Genomic DNA, 24,275 nt, shown 5'->3' with positions numbered 1-24,275 from the left:
ATAATTCTGTTATCGTCGTAATTTATTTGTAAATAATAATAAATAATTCTTTAAACATGCTACATAATTTATTATATGTTTATTTATCAATCATAATAATTTTATATGAAAAATTAAATTTTATTAGTGAGAGACTAATTGGATATTTTGATTTAAAGTTGGATTAAGTGTTTAGTATTACGCGTAGCTACATGACGTTTTATTGAATATGACTTTTAAGTGAAACCATGCAATAATAGAGAAACTGTTGCGAACAACAATGCCTTCGACCCCGCTCTTGCCAAACCGCCGCAGAGACGCGCAAGCTGATCGTCTTTTAAACGATATTGCGTTAGAACGCTAATAACTAGTTGCGATACCTTATCAGGCCAAGGTCCGATTGCGACAGGCTTTCTAGCACTTGCCACTAGGACTCTTAGTCGGAGACCGCGTCAACTTCGTTCATTTAAATTCACGTCACCTTTTGACCTTTTTATCGCATTGAGAAATACTTTTCAATGGCCATTGTATCGCACATCCAAAAATCACACCTAATGCTAATTTAATTTCCATAAGTTTGCCGCTAGTGATGATATTGAAACGTTAATCGCTTTACAGTTCACTGGCTATAACCTTGTCTTCCATTAAATCAGCGGTTTTCAGTCTGACATAGATAGAGATTAATGAACCGAAAACAGTATGGCGAGCCTCAATTTCGATATGATTTCACTTATTTGCACACATAGTATCGTGTTAGAAAATTTCAAATCTCACGAAACTGTAATTCGATTGGATTTGGTTTAATATGAACGGAAGAGGCACGCCACTTTGCGGATTATAACGTTTATTTATAGTTTGGGTGCATTCATTACAGCTTAACTTAAAAATAAAAAAAAATAAAAAAAACGCTCGATGCATATGTACATTGTTTATTTGAGAATGTTCCTATAAAATTGTTTATAATAATTACGAATTATATTTATATGTCACTGTTGACAGATTGAGTAATTGTTTTCTATCTTTCCAGTGCTGGAATGATGGGCGAGGGCCTGCTGACACTCACGTACGGCAAGCACCACGCCTGCATCCTGAACGAGGTGGGCGCGGCGTGGCGCGGCGCCCGTTACTCCGACCTGGTGTTGGTGTGTGACGACGCTGTGCCGCTAGCTGCCCACCGCATCGTCATGGCTGCTGCTAGTCCCTTGATAAGGTAAATTTTATAAATTAAACAAAAAAGACATTTAAGTATTTATGTATAAACAGATTTTACAGTCATGAGAATTTTTCAATTTCAAAATCAGTTTTAATTAATTTTATCAAAATGCTTTATTTTTATTTTTTATTTTCAGGAAAATCCTCGATGACACTCCATCTATCGAGAATCCAGTCACAATTCACATGTCCGGCATTAACAGCACCCTTATGAGACATTTACTTGTTTTCTTATACAGTGGACAGGCTTACATTGAGGTTAGTTGAAAATAAATGTACATCATGAAAATAAAGAAATATATTTAATATTGAATGCGTCTAATTATCTTCTTTGCTTATTTCAGTCAGGAGAAATCGATGACATGCAAGAATTATTTGAACTGTTGGAAATCAAATCGGATGTGTGGAAATCAACAAAAGAAAGACAACAGGCAGAAGAAAGAAACAGATCATGCGACCGATTAAAAGGCAAAAATCTCAAAACGGACATTAATAGTAACGAAAGCAGTAAACATGACGCGCCATCAGGATCCTCACACTCGGAAAGTGAAAGAGTTACGCCAGGAGCAGGCTACAGTAAAGATAAAGAACGAGGAGAATCGGAATCCTTGAGTATAAAAAAGGAAAGCATGTCAACAAGCAGTAATGATGAAAGGGAGGAAGATGATCCAGATGGTGAAAAAAGAGATAAGGAATGCGGACGAGTTTCTTCACGTAGACGAAGCTCTTCGAATCCTGTAAATTTATCACTAGCCAGGAACTCAGAAAACACAAGCAGCGAACACGATGATTCACAGGACCTTGATGTCGAAACAGTTGCGTCTAAGGTATCTAATACCCTATATAATTATATTATCCATATAATTCGTTTTTTTTATACGTACATAACTTATTTGAATTTTATTTTAAAGTGTAATATAATTTAAAAAAAAACCTTTAACACAAATTTTGTTTCCCCTTACAGAACATTGGAAGAAGACGATCTACGTCTTCAAGTCAAGAAGATCAACCTCAGGAAACGGTATACCGAAGACAGTTGTTAAGCGATCGATTAGGAAGAGGTATTGAAAGAGCAAAGAGAAAATCACACTATTTGGAACCACCCGAACTGGACTTAAGAACTGTAAAGTTAGAAGATTACGGACACCTAAAGACCTCTGACAATGAATTTATGGCTCTTGTTCAAACGTCACCAGAAAACTATGTAGTTACACCACACAGGAAAAGAAGAACTGGATTTCATAATTCACCATCACAGAATCCTCCGTTCGTTTCGTTTCCTCCAAGCTATTTAGAAGAAATGGCCCACTTGCGATATGCCCAAGGACCCGGAGTAGCAGCGGGTGTTGCCCGACTGGGAGCGCTACACCAACTTAGCGCTTCCGCTCCACCTTATTTACCAGAAAGAAGTGCAACACCTCCAACGGCAGTACACGAAGACGCTCTCAAATATCGGCCTCCGAGTGCGGGATCATGGGGTCCTTGGCTTTGTCAACCACAAATGGGAGGAGATGAAACACCATCTACAGATCATGAGCAAGGTTCGAGTAAACAAGCGCCTGTCCGAGAATACCGTTGCGAATACTGTGGAAAACAATTTGGTATGTCATGGAATCTCAAGACTCATCTGAGAGTTCATACAGGAGAAAAACCATTTGCATGTCGTCTCTGCGTCGCCATGTTCAAACAGAAGGCTCATTTGCTTAAACATCTATGTTCAGTTCATCGGAATGTTATATCATCGAGCGAAAACGATGGTCGAACGAATACCCCAGGTCGGTTTAATTGCTGTTTCTGTCAATTAACGTTTGAAGCATTACCAGAACTTATAAGACATCTTTCAGGACCACATAATAGCCTTCTTTTAAGTAAAAATTTGCATGAATGACGCCTGTCTACGTGACGCGAAAATACGCGTTTTATTGGACTTTGAAACTTCTCTCTACTCGGGAGCTTAATTGTGATATGTGTTTAAAATGGATATAATTTGCTAAGTGTATAGTTATAAGTACGTTATCGCAGAGCGATATTCATAGTAAGGCATTCGCAGAAACAAAACACTGCGAGTGTGATATAAATTTTTAATTTAAAATCATGTTTGCCGAATGGGTCCAAATTGTTATAATTTGTTTAAAAATTATAATCCGGGACCAATACCTTCCGAGATAGTATTTATTTGAAAGATGTATTTTCATTAGCATAAATATTATTTAAAAGCCACCGACACATTAATTCCTTAAGAATAGAAAATAGATGTGATTGTCAATGAAAAGTTGCGAAGATTGTACAGCCTTTATCATAGGAACGTCACATGAACTACCTCCTAATTTAAATCAGTGTTTTATAAAAATACCGATGAAGCGGTTTTACAGCATTGACTTTATACACCGTAAGATTGTAAAAAAGTATGCAGTCGATGTATCTAGTCAGAATTGGAACTTAGAATTAAACAAATCAGTGTGTTGTTCATTCACTTAACAAGGTACAAATTGTATAGTAGATATCGTCCAAAAGAAGAATCGGAATTGTTTGTAACTTATGCTAAGATTAACAGAGAATAGAAACAAGTGTATACAGATAATAATTGAGTAAAATGGTTATCTATTCATGCATTACTTCAGCTTTGTTCCAATTGTAAATCTGACTTGGCGTTTCGCAGCTTTTCGGACATACAAAATCTCATTATTAGTTTTTATTACTTACGTAATTTCTAACGGTAGAAATAATGTGTTCGTAATATTAAATTTGACTATGCCTTCAATTAGTTCGTGCCGTTTTATTTTCAATGTGGATGAACACCAAAGATTTGTAAAGCATTGATGTTGTTTTGGTGTATACAATTAAGAGAAATTATAGGGACCTGAATTGATTTCGACGTGTTAAACTTAACGTAACGTATTTAGGTACCAATTTAATAATCTCACGACTGTAATTAATAAATTTTCTTAATAATTAATGTATCTCTTCTACAAACACTTCAGTAATTCCACTGCGAGCTGTTATACGAGCTTGATAACTATTTTTTGATTTTTTTGTACTATCTTAGTATTAATTTTAATGCTGACTCGGCATTATGTTCAAATTAAAATATTTTACGTCTTATCTTTACTTTAAGCTTCGTTTAAAATCTTTAAAGATTTCTTTAGAGCGCACTAGTATTGTGGCCAGTTATTTTTAAACTGATATCTTAGTTAAAACTGTGTGGTTGATATATTTTTATACTTGGGTCTTTCTTTTACTTTTCTTACGATAATAATGTCGAATACCAAAATTGATACGTCGCTTAAATTTTGGCTATAAGCTACAATTGCCTTAAATTCAATTAGACTTAGTTTCGATTTAATTACGAAGCAATAAGGATGTGTTTCAAATTTAGTACCTATAAAGTAGCATTCGTAATACTCATTTTTATACACAAAAATTAGGTACATTTTAATATTTTCACGTTTAGCAGGATTATTTTCGTAATAACAAACGTGTCTTCGTACTTCATTAAAACTAAAGTTACCAGAAAATTGTTCAAAACCTAGTTTAAATGACATAGTTGTCGAATCGCTTTAATGATTTCCATTTAATTGTTACCTATCGTTATACCTGATATTTTTTTTTATTTTATGTGTTTTGTTTTTATTGACGTAATTTTGTAATTGGGGAACAACATAATCTTAAGTATTGTGATTTTGATTCGTTAGATGTATGTGATAATTGTCTGTTATTATTGTATAAGACGAACAGAGAACGCAGTCTTCCAGCGCGTTTTCCATATTTTCGATTATTATATGTAAATATTTAGATCTAAGTACTGCATGACAAAATCGTCCGTAAAACAAATCGCTGCCGTTCATACGTAAAACGTTTACTTGAACAAATTGTCTATATATATATTTTTTACAACCTTTTTAAATATTTCCATAGAAGATAAGATTGTTGTGATATTCCGGAAACGATCCGGCGATGCCTTAAACAATGCAACTTATACTCGTCAAACATTTTCATTAATAAAAATGCAAATATGTCTTCAATAAACATTCTATCTGAAACACATTGTAACAAAAAATGCATAATTTAACTGAACTGTTTTGTACAAATTGTTTTCCTAACACCTTCATATCTCTTTTATAATCCTAGTTATCAAGGAAAAGGGTCATTCAAAATCTTTATAAGATAACGCCTATTTGATATAATTATAAAAAATAATGTTCGATTCTTCCATTTTTAAATGTAATTCAAAATGTTTTTATAATTTCAACCGGAATGTTTCATCTAGAACATGACTTAGTTTATTATGTACATACGTAATCCAACGAGAGAGGAAGCTTAACTTAATATTGTTGAACTTGAATATAGATTGTCTCCGTTAATTGTAAATTATAAAATAGTTTATAAGGTTTCACATAGTGTACAATTTTTTGTAGATATTATTTAGAATATTAACATTCTGTAAAAATGTGTTCTTACCCTAGTAAATTAAATAACGAGAATATTTTAGTTACACAGTCCGATGTTTATTTTAAACCCTTTACCTACTATACATAAATAATAAATCGCTAAGCTGAAATTATGCAAATACCTACATCTCATTTTTGTCAGTACTTCATAGGTACTCAACCTATCCACATAGTTTGACTCTGCGCTAATAGGACTGATCATTGCCAAGTCACTATAATGATAATATAAAGAAAACTTTGGATAAAATTACTAAATGTTGATTTATAACTACACAATAATTTGAATAGGACTTGGCTTCTATGAGATCTCAAAACTTTTTACGATGGAAAGACTGCATCGAGAGACTTGGCATTTTTTTAACATTTAATGTTTTTGGGTGGGATAAAATATACATAAAATAATGCTGATTTTTTTAATCAATTAAAATATCATATCGATAAAAACAATAATTAAAATGAAATATAAATATAATCTTTCGATTCAATCTATTATAATTTCGTAGTGTTTTAACGATACAGCGCAGAGCGCTTATGCAAAAAAATGGTGCCTGATTTAAAAGACCATGCTTAAAAAGAAAGAAAATTCAAACAAACTACATCCATCATATGATCACGAGACGTGTGCAGTATTAAAGTATTAAACATATGTCTTCTGCATTCTACTTTGCACATAATTCTAATCATCTTCATTTCATATATGATTACACGTAAATATAAAGAAATATTTTACACCGTGACTGCTAACGTTTAGGTGTACAAAAGTATATAATATATTCTTAAGATTTATTCACTTGCAGGAATTGCAGATGTATGTATGTGCAAGGATTGTAATTCATATCAGGGTAATGTTACACAGCTTGATTATAGACTTTTTAGATGTGTATCAAATAGAAACTATCCAAATTAAATCTTTAATTTTATTTTATCCCTTGTTCGATATCTCTAGAACAATGAACGGCTGGGGAAAATTTAGGGATAAAGAGAATATAAGTTGTCACCTTCACGAAGAAATTTTTAATAAATCCGCGCCACCGCTCTTGAATACTAAATTGTAGTCTCTTGTGCCTGTAATAATTAGACTGGCTCCCTCACCCTTGAAAACCAAAAACAATAATAAGAGATATTTATGTTTAGGTTTAATGATTTTGATTCGTACATCAATAACAATATTTGACGCCATCGAGCTGTTCTGATGTGATAGCCACGATTGGATACACGGATCGTAGAACATTTCAGTGACGGTATGTCCAGCTCTGGCTCATTTAGTTTCTTTTCATGGACAATATATAAAATGGTTAACACGTTAATTAAGCTAAAGCTGTGACTTATCAATAAAAAATAGACAAACGAAGCCTTTTTGTAAATAAAGACCGTTGTTTTTTGTTTAAGAATATCATATGATTTATTCTACCAAAAAAGCAAATTTTAATTACTTGGTTTTATTTCGCCGCTGTACTAAATTAAAATTATTAATTCGAAATTAAGGCTTAGAAGAATAAAAAACAGGCGGCAATATCAACTGATTACCACTTTTTAAAGAGTAATAAAAAGTGCAAATGCAATCAGCATTAGGCATTTTCTTGAAAACATTTAAACAATAATTTCGCATCGTTAGAGCTCGTTTAAAGGTAGCTTCTTGCTTATGACGATGCTGAGTAAACATGATCATTAGTGGACCGGTTGAGATCGGAGCAAACATACTTATGGACTTAATGCGTCTTGTTATTTAAGCGAGAAAATACGTAATACGTTTTTAATACGTGAATAAATACGTGTTATAAATAATCTATAATTATTCACTACGTCTTTTATCATTTATTTGGGATCAGCTCAAATATTTTTTATTTTGCATTTATCTACATATTCATCTGTTCATCAGTTACTAACTTCTTGAAACTCACTCATGGCAGATTTAGAATCTTCAACCGAGCTATCTTTCTTCTTTCGAATTTACTCTTGCCTTATCTACCCAAAGCAAAACCCAAAAATCATAATATGCGCATGCCTATACTATATCGAATTTACGGTATGGCATAAATGTTGATCTAACAAAACCCGACAGGGACCCGTAGCAGATGTTTACCCACTATACAGTATCAGGAGATACTTGATTATGGCGCTTCTCAACGTCATTAAACACAATTTCATAAAGGTTTCCTAAAAATACCATAATATATTTTAACAAAAACATTTTTTTTTAATTAAGCTTCTTTAGAGATTATTTCTTACTTCTTAGAGAATAAAGATGAAAATAATTATGATGCCGTTGCCAGGGTGGTCAATCTTAAGGAAAACTAATCTACTAAGCAGGGCATATAAGCACAATTGAGTATATTCTGTTACCTAAATACGACACGAATGGAAATAGTTTATGTACAGGACCAACTGTTGTACATACTTTCCAAATCTCTGGAGTGTACACACTTATAACGTCCGAGACTCTGGTCTGTTACTGAGAATTTTCCCAATAAATATTTGTCGACCCGACCTGGTATTTGAACCAGGACACCTGTAGATTTCTGGTATTATATCCAAAAGTGAAATACTTTACTATAAATTACTTACATTTCTTATATATTTTGTTAGTATCGTTTAAATCACACCCACATACTATTCTAAGAGATACATTTTTACGATTAGACATAAATGGGAGATCATTGATTTTCCTTGAGATTGTCTCTAATTTAATAGTACTAAAAAGTATTTTTCTCATGAAGATACTGTCATCTCTTTATTGGTATCTACAGAGAGATAGTATCAAATTAATTAGATTTTACCCAGAGTGATGTAACAGTAATCGTCGCTTAAGGGTAGTTACAGTTTCATATAATATTATTCAAAGTAATTTTTATTTATTGTTTTTACTAACATTAAACTTTGTTTATTTATTCCATTGTGTCTATTTATTACATTATATTCGTTACATTACACTGCTAATAGCCAAAATAACTTCGTTCTAACCGGGTGTCCCTAATATCTCAATTTTTCCTTCTTTATTCATTTAAAGCCTTGGAATTGTTTCAAATATTCAAATATTGTTCTATGAAATCATTAGCATTATACCCTTAACATATAAATATCATTTAATTTAAGATTATTAAATTTTATCAACGTAACATGACGTTCTGACCCTTGTTTAATAATTCTTTGTCAAAAACTTATCCGGCAAAACTTTCTGAGCTGCTAGCGACAAACAATTTAAGATGTACTTCAAGTGCGCAAACGAACTAAGGTTTAAAAATAGATAGCAAAGATAGAAAATAAAAAGGCTGTGAGCTGAAACCGGTAGAGGCAGATGGCTCACATCTTTTTGCTGCGATCTATGGGCCGGCATGGGAACATTCCAAAACCATACATTAAAGTTCAATATGGGTTATGTTAATGTATATTGTTTTATATACAGTGTGAATTATTTAATTTAAGACTTTATTCTACGCAAATCGTCATAAATAGATATATATTTTCCTTAAATTTGAATGATTTCATTAATAACAATCAAAGCTTTTGGGAATTTTTGATCAATATACTTCACAAAATATATATTCTAAGTCTCTATTCACTATCTGGTTACTGTTTTCTACGAATCAAATAATATACTTTCGAAAACTTTTAGATAATAGACATTTTCTTTATTTTATAAATTATATTAGATATATATGTACATTATTGTTTGAAATGAGTTATTTTTAAATTTATAACCTAGATAGCTACGAAGTATTTCACCCGCCCATTTTGTTCCATATGGAATAATGTTACACAAGAATTCTGATTCGATTCTTTGTAGCATGATAATAGTTCAAAGTAAATAATAAAGTCACTGCATTGAGTAGGAAGACAGAAGGCATATGTCATTAATTTGTCATTAAATTACCGAAAAAAATACTAATTATTCTTTGAATTCTAAAAAATTTACCTAATTTTCGCCAATAGAAATTAAAGCAACACATTGGATTTAATTTTAGGGCCATAAAACTTTATTATTTGTCGTCTAAATATATTTAAATTAATCCAAAAATATATAGTTTAATGGAAAGTAAAAACAATTCTCTTAGACTATTCTTGGATGAACAAAAACCGAATTATTCAACAAAGCCATCCCGTCTGGCAGCGTTAAAAAAGTTTGCTATCAACCACATGCCTAAGCATTGCCTAACAAGGCTCGTTGCAAAATTCATTACAGCATACATAAATCAGCCTAGGGTTAACTCCATTAGATCCAGACCGGTTCCCATCTGCGAGGGTTTAAAAGCGAAGTACGGGGCGTGAAACATCATTCCCGACACATCCCCTGGTCTCTCCTGATCTCCTGGCAATCACATCCAAGATGTTGAAGTTCTCGGTGTTGCTTCTAGTCGCGACGGCATCAGCGCAAATCCCTTCGCTAGGATGGTGTCCTGATTATCAGGTATGTTGGTTTTAATTACTAATATTATACTTAACTTATTTAAATAATATATCTAACATTTATATTATATTTGATTTAATTCAAAATTTATCACAGGATAATAATTTTTATTGAAAGAACCTCAATGTAAAAATTCCACATGATTTTGTGATTATATTTATTTGCGAATTCGCCTCGCGTTTCATCTTTAGTCCAAAGTAAAGAAAAGCAAATAAAGTTGTAAAATATTGGCTACCTAATAAAAAAGTTAATATTAATATATAATATTTTCCCTATTAGTTTCTAATTTTCTCCCTAAATTCGTTTTTATTATAAAATTTGTTTTTTTTTAAACTTGGCAATTCTACTCGTCATACTATTTCGAAAATATTATATACATATATACATAAGAAACTCTTAATTTACTGGTGGTCTATGCCATCGATAAAAATGTTTCCAACAGATGTATGAAATTGTATACACGCATATAAATAATCGTTACATATACTACTTAACGATAATTTGATAAAACATTGTCACGTCCTGTGTTTAATGTTTGTAAGCATTTTTGTCATTATACATGTATTTATTTTTTAAATAAGCAAGTATCACTTATTAGTTTTTAACCCTTTCTTTTCGACACCTATTCGCTATTTAGTATAGTTACAGCAAAACCATCAAAATTAACAATATAGTATTCTGTACATTCAAAAGTAAAAATGCTTATCTAAGGTAAAAGTTATTAATTCAAACATATCAACATATTGATAATTCAAATGTACCGATATTTAATTTATGAAATATAAATATATCTACATTTATGACAAATATTTGCCATTTAATTTTTTTTAACATGTACTTGATATTGGTTTTGCTATTGGACCGGTTCAAGGGGTCGACGACATTGAATCTCTGTCAATAATACTTTCGATTTTAGCTCATTCATACATTCGCTCCTTGTCATTTTTAAGCAGCTTATTAAACTGCAGTACAATCATTAAATTCGATTTATTTATTTATACACATTAAATAACAAGCCGAGATTTTTATGTAGCCATAATATGGACTCTTAAAATGTCATTAGGATCATTATAACTGACTTGTGACTTTAGGTTAGCCAACATTATAAATACAGGTTATTATGGTAAGTATATAGCGGTAATTGAGTATAACCCGGCACTGTAAAATTTATGTGAAGCGAGACACGGTGAAGGAACCTGCATATGTCGAATGTAAATCTATTACTATTTAACATATTTATCAAAGTCAGGAGGCCTTATCTCAGCCGTGGGATATTTGCAAACAGTTAATTATAATTTTGATTTTTACCCTCTTACTTCCAGCCCATGGCAAACTTCAATGTGAACCGCTTCCTAGGCGCATGGTACGAAGCGGAGCGATACTTCACTGTCGCAGAGTTGGGTACCAGATGCGTCACCACTAAGTACGAGAGCACTCCTGAAGGCAGAATACTCGTCTCCAATGAGATCACTAACTCATTGTAAGTATAAACAGTTAAATAATTAAGAACTCATATACATCATATTATAATGGTCTATTTTATTTTATTAAGTTAAAAATGTTGTTATAATTCACTTAACAAGAAATTGTATGCAAAACCTCTTTGTTATCAGAACTGGAATGAAACGCGTGATGGAAGGATCGCTTCAAATGATTGGCAGAGAGGGCGAGGGTCGTATGATCATAAAGTACCCAGCAATGTCTATGCCTAATGACAATGAGTACAGCATCCTTGAAACCGATTATGACAACTACGCAGTCATGTGGTCCTGCAGTGGCATTGGACCAGTGCACATCCGTGAGTATTAAGGAACTTTATCGAAAAAGATTGTGACCAAATTAAAAATTTGGTAAATTTTTGTCCAAATAAATTTAACCAAAGTTATTAAGTATCAAAGATAAATAAAATCGAGACAAAAAAGTAACATATTTCATAGAAAACTCAAGTCAATTTATTTGTGTTGCATTTTCAGAAAACGCTTGGATCCTTACAAGGGAGCGCCTCGCACCATCATTGGTAATGCAAAGTGCATACGCTGTTTTGGACCGCTACAGGATCTCCAGAACGTTCTTCGTAAAGACCAATCAGGCAGATTGCAGCATCCTCCCCAACCCAGCTGCCGATCCCATGGAAATCAAAAATAATGTCATAGAAGTCATCATGGATGCTAAAAACGCGCCAGTATCAAAAGTCCCTTCAGATGACGAATCAACTGTGGATGTAAGAATATATGAATCTATATATTTATGACTATTAATATTATGTTCGTGTGTTTGTGTTCAATTATAAAAACCCTCCTCAGTGTGCAGAAGTTGGATCGATTTAAAAAATCTTATGTCACCCGCTCGAAATCGGGACTAATAGAATATATAAATACGTATGCAAACCATATATTTATCCTACATCTTTTTTATTTTTACATATATAATCTAACACAAAGATAAAGTAATTTTTATTGTCATACCGTCAAATAAGGTTCTATACATATATTATTCATTCAACTATAAAGACGATCTGAATTAGTGAAACAAAGTGTATTCAGTCAATCAACCCCTAAACGAAATTATGTACAGTTACAGGACAAAGTGAAGCCAGAAGTAAAGTCTGAAGTTCTCCAAGAACGTTCTGCCGTTCCAGAAATTCCTGCTGAACCCAAACCAATGATGCTGTCAGAAATGTCTGAGAAAAAAGACGAGAAGATAGAGAAGCCAGAAGAAATGAAAGATGAGAAGCCTGAAATGGAAAAAGAAATCAAGCTAAAACAATAAATAGCTTTAATCGAGTACAATAGAAAAAGACTATTGTGTGGACTATTAGTATCTGAACAGTATGACTAGCTAAAAGGCTTTTGTACCAAATACATCGTCCGACATTTACAAATGTCAATCAAATAAATATCTTTTAAAAACTAAACTGATGAAATAAATAAAACGACGTCACGAAAAATATAGCATTTTTATTACATAATATTAAAATTCTGCAAACTAATTAACACTCACAAACATACACAAAATAAGTCTATGCTTTATTTCAAGCTTTTATGTTGATATGAAGTATTTCCCTTCCATGTTTAAACTCTTTAATACACGTCACTACTGAGTCAAGCGCTGGCTTAGTCTATTGGTAAAACTATAATGTTAAAACAAACAAATGTTAATCAAGTTACAATCGGCTATCTTCATACACTCCCTTATTTCTAATTGCTCAAAGCAATGAATGCCTGCTGCTGCTGAGTCTTTCGATTTCCTCTGAATTATAAAAATATTCTATTATAATTCCCCAAATAGATCAACTAAGTTCAGAAAACATAAAACATTACATTTCTGTACTGCTGTTAATTGCGAATAAATTGTAGATTAAATTATAATAAAGAATCTTATACATTGTTTCACTAACCGATCGAGGAAGTCAAATCGAAATACAAAAGAAAATGGTCTCCGTAACTACGCAGTTAAGGAACGCAGTTTTAATTTAGTAATTGACAAAAAAATTAAATGCATTTTGATGTGAAATATAATTGATCTTGTTAGCCGCAAAAATAGCAAAACGGAACGGGTCTGGTTGTATTGGTCGGGCTGTCGCTGAGCGCTCACTCCCGGCCGCTATCCCGCTACTGCCCGATACGGGGACTTTTGGCTGCTGGGTTTCCCCTCTGGCCCGGTTCGCCCCTCCTTAGTGAACCTGCACTCCCCGGATTCTTCCAGGGGGTCCATATTAACACCAGGCTTAGTATGGACGTCCAGTCAACATGAGCCACACAGCGTCAGGACTCCCAACCTCATACCATCCTCCGCCCCTGACCTCCGAGTAGCCGGATTACAGGAGACGCCACTCTCCCAGTCGATATAAGTGGTGAAAATGTGCTTCTTATATTTCTTTAAGATCCGGGTTCCAGCCTTGATTCTAAAAATTATTTGTTTTTATTTACTTGCTGTTTTCTGTATTTTTTTTTGTTTCTGTCAATATTACGTATTATTAGGAAATACTTATGCACGTATTTTCTATCATATTTATATCCAAGCAAAACCCGGCAAAGGCTTTCTGTTGTCTGTACGTATTTACTGGTATAATAGAAATTTATATGGTGTAGCGCCATCTCGGGGAGTTACGGGAAAGTGCATAGCATAAAAAAGGCAGTAAAAATGTATTTGCAAACTCTCTTGGTAGTTTACCAAATGTTATCCATGTATAATTTTCCTAGAGAACCGTTTCAATCTCTCACCTTTTACATTCATCCAATCATCAAAAGCGCCACCCTTTACAACATGACAAGACAAATAAAGTGTAATAATTAGAATTAGACAGACGCGCAGCACTCGCAACTTCTACATTATTTCTAGCCAGAGTGTAGAGTCATCAGAATTGACAGAAATATCAATCACAGATCAATTGTACATTACTCAAACTATAGTGTAATGATTATAATTATGAGTCGTTGCAATATATGGAAACTTCAAACTTATGTTATAGTACCCAGGGCCGTATTTATGGGAGGGCAACCGGGGCAACTGCCCTGGGGCCTCCACATTAGTGGGGGCCACAGTTTTCAGCAAGTTAACAAATACCAAGATATAGTCAAATTATAATAATGTTATTATTTAATATTTTAAAAGTTACCGATACAAGTAAATAAATCATAGCTTACTGATTGAAATAAAAAAGTAATTAATTCATGATAATATAATTATTAGGTTGTTCACGCTTCTGTTTGTCTAGGGCCCCCACTGCTTTGTGGCCTGGGGCCCTCCAGACCTTTAAATCCGGCTCTGATAGTACCTTAAATGTATCAATTATATTCATGTTCCATCTTTAGTGTACCCAATTAAAAGTATTAGTTCGTCAGCATGCTTTCATATGGGTTTGTATGTATGCTGCGTTTACTAAATATGAAAGAAGAGGAAACATAAACTCGTCTCACGTAGAGAAGGGAGTTTTTTTTCGAATCTCAACAGAAAAATCGCGTCCATTTTTTATTTATTTATTTTGGGATCTCCAAGGTCTGTCCAAAAACCCTTACTCTAATTCATTTTTAAGTAAATCTGTATGTACTCTCATTTAAAAGAGAACCAACACAAAACAAATGAGTAAAAATGTTACATTAAATAATAATATAACAATCATATTGTAACTGTACTGTAACGTTGTTCATTACAAATAGATCCTAGGGCACACATACAAACTCATCGTCAACTTTAAATCTCAATTGAGAAACAAGAGTTTTTACAGTATTATGCCACTATTGGGCCAAAACGAAAAACAAAATTATGTTCTCCGTAACTACGTAATCAGAGCAAGCAGTTTTTTTATTATTAATTAAAAAAACTGGTAAAATTTAATATCAATCAAGAATGACCAAAAAGTAGCAAAACGGAACGGGTCTGGTCGGGCTGTCGCTGAGCGCCCACTCCCGGCCGCTATCCCGCTACTGCCCGATACGGGGGCTTTTGGCTGCTGGGTTTCCCCTCTGGCCCGGTTCGCCCCTCCTTAGTGAACCTGCACTCCCCGGATTCGTCCAGGGGGTCCATATTAACACCAGGCTTAGTATGGACGTCCAGTCAACATGAGCCACACAGCGCCAGGATTCCCAACCTCAAACCATCCTCCGATCCCGACCTCCGAGTAGCCGGATTACAGGAGACGCCACGCTCCCAGTCGAAATAGGGGTTGAAAATATGCTTCTTATAATTCGTTAAGAGCTATGGTTCCAATCTGGGTATTAAGCACTTTATATCTTAAATTATTTTATTATTTTAGCTGTATTTTTTTTAATTCTGTTAATATTAAAATGGTGGGAAATTTTAAAACTATATTTATATAGTAACAAAATTAAGCAAATGTTTTCTAGTGTACGTCCGTATTTACAGGTATAATATAAGTGGATGTGCTATAACGCCATCTAGGGGAGTTACGGTATAATGCATAGTATAAAAAATTACAAAAAAGATACTATTTGCAACTTCATAATACGTATATGCAGGTAGTCTGTCAGATGGTACATTATTTCTAAACAAAATCAAAATCAAAAAATCAAAATAAACTTTATTCAAGTAGGCTTTTATAAGCACTTTTGAATCGTCATTTTTCAATTAAGTGAAGCTACCACCGGTTCGGAAAGTAGATTCTACCGAGAAGAACCGGCAAGAAACTCAGTAGTTACTCTTTTTTAACATTTAAAAAATACAACGTCATGTTAATTAAATACAATTATTTCAATTAATGTATCCTGCTTGGAAGTCAACAGGTATTAACTCCACGCTTTTTTATGACAAATATGTATATCAACATCGATTAATATAGAATCATTCAAATGCAAGGGGCATTTGAATGATTCTATATTAATCGGTAAAGATTTAGCTTTAACTCTCAATATTTAACTTCATCCAATTGTATATTCCAATTCATCCAATTATTTATTATTATTTTTTTTTTTATTATTATATGGATGGATATAGAGGTAGAGGACGACCAAGGAAACGATGGATGGATTGTGTGAAAGACGATATGGTTAGAAAGAATGTTACTTGGGTGATAGCGTCTGACAGAGAAGTATGGAAGGAGAAGACATGCTGCGCCGACCCCAAGTAAAATTGGGATAAGGGCAGAAGGATGATGATGATGATTTAACTTCATCCAATTATCAAAAGTATCACCTTTACAACAAACCAAAAAAAATGATATATATACAATATATGAATAAAATATGTAATTTGTTTTTCATAATCAAGGATAAGAAAATTATACGATAGATTACTTTTCCCGATCACCGATCTAAACTTCTTCGAAAGTTTTATTTTACTTCAACCAAACACAAAGTCAAACTTACATTTTGTTTTACTTTTATTGAAGTGATAACTTCTTATGGGGAAAACATAATTTAAAAAAAACAGCTACGTTTCATAACAATATGATCCAAATAGGATATAGATTCCATATAGGAATATGTTCCAAACCTTCTCCTCTAAGGGAGAGGAGGCCTTTAGCCCAGCAGTGGGAATTTACAGGCTGTTGTTGTTGTTGTTGTACTACAGATTATTTATGTATGACATTATATCCACATCGAATAACAATAATTTAATAAAACAAACCATTAAAAAGTGTAATTTATTTTAAATCAAGAACTACATATTGCGTACTTGATAAACATACAAAGACAACACAGTGTTAGATTTAATAAAAAGGTACTTATGCTGAAACTCTTAAATTATTTTTTATTTAACAAAAAAAAAAAATATAAGAAATAATAACTATTAACTACTAAAAGATTCGAACCTACTATTTTAACCAAATATATGAATCACAATTTCGACTCATAACTCGACTGGGAGCGTGGCGTCTCCTGTAATCCGGCTACTCGGAGGTCGGGGCCGGAGGATGGTTTGAGGTCGGGAGTCCTGGCGTTGTGTGGCCCATGTTGACTGGACGTCCACACTAAGCCCGGTATTAATATGGACCCCCTGGAGGAGTCCGGGGGGTGCAGGTTCACTAAGGAGGGGCGAACCGGGCCAGAGGGGAAACCCAGCAGCCAAAAGTCCCCGTATCGGGCAGTAGTGGGATAGCGGCCGGGAGTGGGCGCTCAACGACAGCCCGACCAATACAACCAGACCCGTCTCTTTTTCAACCGACTTCCAAAAGGAGGAGGTTATCAATTCGTCTGTATTTTTTTTTTTTTTTTTTTTTTTTTTATGTTTGTTACCTCATAACTTTTCACTGGGTGGACCGATTTTGATAATTTTTTTTTTGTTTGAAAGGTAGTGCTTCCCGTGGGGTCCCATTTTTTTTTTATTTTTTTCCGATGATGGTATCCATATGAAAACGACATAAGTCTTAAATTTGCATTATGTATATGCGCGACAAATAGGTGAATAACTGAAAATCACGTTAACCAATTTTGATAATTCTTTTTTTATTATAAAATATATACTTCAAGGGTAATTTGGTGAAAGTTTGGTAAGGTTCTGAGCACAGGATCCATGACAAAGTAACGGAACGGAAGGGAACGGAACAATTCTGAGGAGCACGTTAGCGATACTCAGTCGAATCTTTTATTTATAGGTTATTTGGATATTTGAGTCACCTTCCGTAATGAAGTTATATTTATGTAATTATCATAGTCGAATATTATAATCAACTAGCTACCCACCCCGGCTTCACACGGGTGCAATACTGATACTAAATATACTACAGAATTTGTGTATTTACGACATCACATCGCAAACTTCTAAAATTATCAGTGTTTCTTTACTATATTGTGCATGTATTATATACACAAACCTTCCCCTTGAATCACACTATCTTTTAAAAAAACCGCATCAAAATCCGTTGCGTAGATTTAAAGATATAGGGACAGAGAAAGCGACTTTGTTTTATACTATGTAGTGATGGAACTACTATACGGCTCGCAGTTAGGGTGCGATATGGGGCAGAATTTCTTACTATCTTTAATAAAATTTTGTGTATGTGATGTGATGTCATATGATGTACGAAATATAGTTGGTCTTTTTCAAAGTTTTTTTGCTGAGTTCGATTACAGCTCTTTCGAGGGATCCTTGTAGTTTACGCCGCGTGACGTATTAAATCCGCATTTTCGGAAGTCTATTTTTGCTTTATTCGCAAGTTTCCTTTGAAATTGTCCTCGAAGTAGTTTCTGACTCATATAAACGGAACGCTTAATCTGTCCATATTAAAAAAAATTAGTTAGTCAACATCAGCTTCACTTAAAATCAAAAAATAAATAAAATTTTAACAAAAAGAAAAACCGACTTCAAACAAAACACTATTTTAAAACAAATGAATATGCACGAAAAAGTAATAATAATAATTGCGTATTCAACATATTTTTTAGTCTTCCTAAGTTAAATGAAATGAAAAATATTAGACTACTTAAAAGTCGATTAACGATTATATCATGTAGTTATAATTATTGGTATATTTGGAGTCGGTGTCAGCCAATAAAACCCTACAGTATATCTATCAAAAAACAATACGAGAATACTTTAACAAATATGTTTTTTACAAATTACCTTTTACACAATAATATACTGGATCAATCAAGGGGCTCCTATCGCTTCTTTCCATTGATTGTTGGGGCAAGGGCACCGTGGCTGACACCGGCTCCAAATATACCAATAATTATAACTACATGATATAATCGTTAATCGACTTTTAAGTAGTCTAATATTTTTCATTTCATTTAACTTAGGAAGACTAAAAAATATGTTGAATACGCAATTATTATTATTACTTTTTCGTGCATATTCATTTGTTTTAAAATAGTGTTTTGTTTGAAGTCGGTTTTTCTTTTTGTTAAAATTTTATTTATTTTAAGTTTAAAATACCATAAATATATTTAAACTATCGTCTGAGTAATAATGTCTTAAATATGAAATAATGTAAGGACGTTAAAATATTTTTATTTCATTTAATAATCACATATCGTAACCGAAAACAAATATATCTTAATGTTTTCTTGACACTATTCCTATACAAAACTAGATTTCCATCATGGCTTAGTACGGATAAAGAAACTACAGACTACACAGTACACTTTCTATATTAATTTAAGTTCAAATTTATAAAAATCCTTTGTCAGTAAACCTCTACATCGTAAAAGGTTAAGTAAGTTACTGTGAAATTGCAAATCCATCGGACCTAGAGTTTCGGAGATCTGGTGATGAGACAGGCATAGTTACATGTATAAACTTAAAATAAACCTGAAACAGATAGGACAACAGAAAATCAACATTATCTTTGATCATGAATCAAAAAAACGTATAGTAAAGGACAACAAAATAGCTAAAAAATGTATTTTTTTTCTTACAATCAAAAAGTAATTTATTTGTAAATTAGTATATTTTGTTGACTTTAATGTATGAGACGTATTATAATATTAATAAAAATCTAAAATACGTCATAAGAATTAATGACGTTAAATGATAAAAATATATACAAATATGAACTAAAACTAGTTACTGTATAAATCTTGACTTTTTTTCCGATCCTCTGGGCAAAAAACGAACCAGCCCGCCTGTCACCAGTGGAGGCAATGAGGCGAGGTGTTAAACTTTTGATGAAGCTTTTTGCACCACTACTCCAAGGGCCAAGCGTTCCGACAGCAAATGGAACATAATTGTTATAAATATGGGTAATGTACAGTTCACATTACCAATATTCTACTTTACTTTTAAATACAAATGTTTGAGATGTGAATGACTTCATGTGTTAAAAAACCCTTGAAATAAACCCTTTTAGTTCAAATTAAATATTTTTTAAGAAATATGATAACAAAAATATTAAAAAGGCAGTTATATTACTAAATGAGAAATAAACATTTTTTGAACTAAAAAATATAAAAGGACAGTATATTATTTTACATTTTGAAGTTATTGATAAATTAAGTTTAATAGGTACATTTGATTGTTTATTTATATTTGTCTTACATTTATTTTACTATTAAAAATCTCTGTAATTTATTAAAAGTTATATCTATTGGGTGCAAGTAAAGTTCTATTAAGAACTGATCCTCATATAGCTTTCAAAATAACTTTTGTTATCATACTATTTGGTATGGATTCTGTACTACAAAACACAAATCAATGGTATGTACTTTAATTTTTTTATTAGTACGTATGTTTGTATGGAACTTATTTATTTATTTATTTATTTAACACTTTTTGTACACCACAATTACAATTACAAACGATTACAGAATACACAAACTAAAAACTAATGGTGAAACAAAGGCGGCCTTATGGCTTACTAGCCATTTCTTCCAGACTACCTTGGGTTAGAAAGTTGTCTGTGGAAGACAGTATAGGGTGGTGCAATTATAACAACTCTTAAAATGAATACAAGCTAAACACATACATAAATAAATAACAGTAATAAATATTCAATAATGTGCATACGTACATATATCAATAAATACCTACATACATACTTACATACATACATACATACATACATATATATACATAATACATACATATATGACGTATTAAAATCATGTCGTCATCGTTACTATGATGAGAGATAGTAGTTCTTAACAGCGTTTTTGAATGCATGTAATGTTTTTGACTACTATACTACTATACTACTACAATACTCAATGGCAAGTCGTTCCAAAGAGTTACAGCCTGAACAGTGAACGACTGGCTGTAAAATTTACTGTTATGAGCGGGCATTTTCAGTGCGAGCCTACGTGTTGGTCGAATTCTAGGCTGGTCTCCTAAAAATTCAAATTTCTCCTTCAGATAATGAGGAGCATTTGCATTAAATAACACACAGTACAGAAGAGAAAGAGTATGCAGGTTCCGGCGACGGCGTATAGGAAGCCACTTGAGCTTTGAACGAAACTCTGAAACGTGGTCATACTTTCGGAGGCCGAAAATAAACCGAATAGCTAGATTTTGTAATCGCTCAAGATAATTAAGTTGATCCTCGGTTAGATTAAGATAGCTTGCGTCCGCGTAATCGAGTATTGAAAGAAGGAGAGAATTTGCAAGCATAGTTTTGGTAGGAATTGGCAGTACATTTTGAAGTCGTCGCAAAGAACTTAAGGAGGCGTATGTTTTTTTACCAATCTGCTTTAAATGCCCCGACCACGAGAGAGTACTATACAACTTACTATATATATATTACTATATACTATATAACTTACTTACTTATAAACCATAATCTGCAGTCGTATAGAATTTTCAAAACAATATAATAGAGACAATTGATTATATAGTTATTAGAAAACATAGACAAGATATATATGTTTTTACATATTATAACTCTGACTACTTACTTACACCATCAAATATTACGATATGCTAGACATAATATAAAATACATTTATTTACAACAGAGAGAACGGGAATCCAGATATACGTGGATGCCAGATACTAAAACCGATATATCCTCGTGAGATACGCTGTTGCTACGTTCTATAGGCTATAGTAGTCCGTGTCATGCTTGTTTCCGTAACTGATAAACTTAGGTAATACATATAAGATGTAGTGGAGAGACTCCTTATCTACATTCTACATATAAAAAAGCAAAATACCTCTCAATGATTAATCACGAAATCTCAGAAACCGTAACACCGGCAGTTCGTTAGCTTTATAGTAGGGTATAAACATCCGTTAAATACGGAGTTTATGAAAGTCCACTCTAAATGGGTACAGCACAAGGTGTTTTATTAATTTCGCGTGGGTAAAGCAGCAGGTTCAAGTAGTATACTACGAATTTCCAAATTCTTACATTTTTCCTCTCCATGTCAAAAAATTACATTTACTTTAAAATATGAGTTATTTCACTGATATCACACAGTTAGATAACAACTTAAATAGATGTGTACATATATTACTTTGTATGTTTAAAATTTCAACAAAAAAGAGACGGGTCTGGTTGTATTGGTCGGGCTGTCGTTGAGCGCCCACTCCCGGCCGCTATCCCACTACTGCCCGATACGGGGACTTTTGGCTGCTGGGTTTCCCCTCTGGCCCGGTTCGCCCCTCCTTAGTGAACCTGCACCCCCCGGACTCCTCCAGGGGGTCCATATTAATACCGGGCTTAGTGTGGACGTCCAGTCAACATGGGCCACACAACGCCAGGACTCCCGACCTCAAACCATCCTCCGGCCCCGACCTCCGAGTAGCCGGATTACAGGAGACGCCACGCTCCCAGTCGAGATATACAACGAAATTGTGATTCATATATTTGGTCTTAAGAACCAAGTTCAAATCTTTGTTTACAATGAAATTTTTTTTTTTAAGATTTTTTTTCATCGACTTTATTTAATTTAAGTTAATATTGGCAACGATAGTAAATATTTGAATAGATGATCGCATTCTTTTTTTTTTAACTTTATATAACTTAGTGCTGCCCCCTTCCGGTTAAGTAACTAATCAGAAATTGTGACTCTGTGCTACAAGAGCTCAGCTGAGTTTTAGTTTAAATGTTGCCGGATAGATGGCGCTGTAAACTGGAAATTAAACCGTAAGCAGATTGTATTGAAGCAATAACTTAATTGCAATTTAACATCTATTTACAATCTCAAGACTTTCGCAATTACAAAATTGCTTACAAAACCAAGATCGTATTTTCAATACAAAAAATAAAAAAAGAATGGTATAAGTGTTAAAAGAGTGTTATGTGACTGCAATTTTATTGTTGGAAAAGAGAACTACTGAATTTGAAACTCATATAACTTAGCATAATTGTTCTAATAAAAGTTTAAACATATACGCATTTCCGTAAACAAAAGATTCGGATACTTTATTTGATTTCAATGTGAGATTTATGTCTCACAATCTCTACTAATATAGACTCTACAATATTTTGAATATTTAGATATATCATAAAAATCATTTGTATAATATATCTTATTCCTATAACCTTTTTTGTCGCGTTTAAACTACGTTTTATGTATATTTTACGCTCATTCGGTTAAAATGAAACCAAAGTAAATGCCTGAGTTGTGTGTATGAAGTAACTTTGTCGCGAGAAACATAAATACGCGTTTCTCCCATGTGGAAGTGCGGGTATATGGGACTCGTCGGTGCCTTGGACGCCGAGCAAATGTAATACTCACTAAAAACGAGTGATACCCTCTCTTGTGCCACTCGGCGAGTGCCATGGGATCGCCTTCGCGTACCGTGACGCCTTAAAACTTTGACATAAGTTTTTTTTTTATTTTACGAGAAGAGGGGTACTGGGACGGATAAGTGGGACTCCCCGGGACCTAGTGCCCCGTCGTACCTACTAAAACCGCCTTGAGTTTCCACCCAGCTGACTAATGGTGGGGCTACGAGAACGCCCGTGGCATACCAGTGTGGCCCCATCAGAGGCAGTCGTATTAAGGCTAATTAATACTTGAATGTCCCTAGCTCCTTTCTCGTCTGCCACCGTCTTATAAAGTGACGGACTCCCTCGAGTGTATATCGAGCCCCCTCCCCCCCTCTAGCCAACAAGACCGCTCACACAGTCCACTCCCTCGTTGCCTAGGGTGCTCTACGAGGAAGTGATTTACATGTGCACATAATATTTTAAGTCTATTAAAATTAAAACATACTTCAATGAAGTAGATAACCACATTATCTTTTAAATCGTTTTAATAATATAGAGTTCTGTTTATGCATACATAACACGAAACCCTAATAACCTGTTCGTATAAGCTATATAAGAGTCTAGAATGTTCATATTAAAAAAAAACAAACATTTAACCCACTTAGTACATTGAAATGTT

General features: G+C 33.5%; 2 protein-coding genes across 3 annotated transcripts in view; both read left to right on the top strand.

Annotated features, from left to right (window-relative positions):
* Positions 1-5,687, top strand: part of LOC124543911 (transcription factor Ken) — a 32,420-nt gene extending 26,733 nt beyond the window's left edge. For both annotated transcript variants that reach the window (XM_047122245.1, XM_047122239.1), the window contains exons 2-5: positions 1,007-1,189; positions 1,329-1,449; positions 1,536-2,018; positions 2,156-5,687. In XM_047122245.1, coding sequence (XP_046978201.1) covers positions 1,014-1,189; positions 1,329-1,449; positions 1,536-2,018; positions 2,156-3,079 — 1,704 coding nt within the window. In that variant the 5' untranslated portion in view covers positions 1,007-1,013 and the 3' untranslated portion in view covers positions 3,080-5,687. The remainder of the gene's footprint in view (positions 1-1,006; positions 1,190-1,328; positions 1,450-1,535; positions 2,019-2,155) is intronic.
* A 4,128-nt stretch (positions 5,688-9,815) lies between these two features.
* LOC124530654 (apolipoprotein D-like) lies at positions 9,816-12,868 on the top strand. The gene is made up of 5 exons (XM_047104901.1): positions 9,816-10,044; positions 11,367-11,524; positions 11,658-11,842; positions 12,018-12,265; positions 12,619-12,868. The coding sequence occupies exons 1-5, from the start codon at positions 9,964-9,966 to the stop codon at positions 12,811-12,813; spliced, it is 867 nt and encodes a 288-aa protein (XP_046960857.1). The 5' UTR covers positions 9,816-9,963; the 3' UTR covers positions 12,814-12,868.
* Positions 12,869-24,275: the final 11,407 nt, after the last annotated feature.

Source organism: Vanessa cardui, chromosome 1 (assembly GCF_905220365.1).
Source record: "Vanessa cardui chromosome 1, ilVanCard2.1, whole genome shotgun sequence".
Taxonomy (NCBI): domain Eukaryota; kingdom Metazoa; phylum Arthropoda; class Insecta; order Lepidoptera; family Nymphalidae; genus Vanessa; species Vanessa cardui.
The sequence above is the reverse complement of the archived record's forward strand: the minus strand, read 5'-3'. Positions and strand labels throughout refer to the sequence as shown.

Coding starts and splice junctions, on each gene's coding strand:
- LOC124530654 (XM_047104901.1), top strand. CDS start 9,964: ATGTTGAAGTTCTCGGTGTTGCTTCTAGTCGCGACGGCATCAGCGCAA. Junction 10,045..11,366: donor GATGGTGTCCTGATTATCAG/GTATGTTGGTTT, acceptor TCTTACTTCCAG/CCCATGGCAAACTTCAATGT. Junction 12,266..12,618: donor ATGACGAATCAACTGTGGAT/GTAAGAATATAT, acceptor AATTATGTACAG/TTACAGGACAAAGTGAAGCC.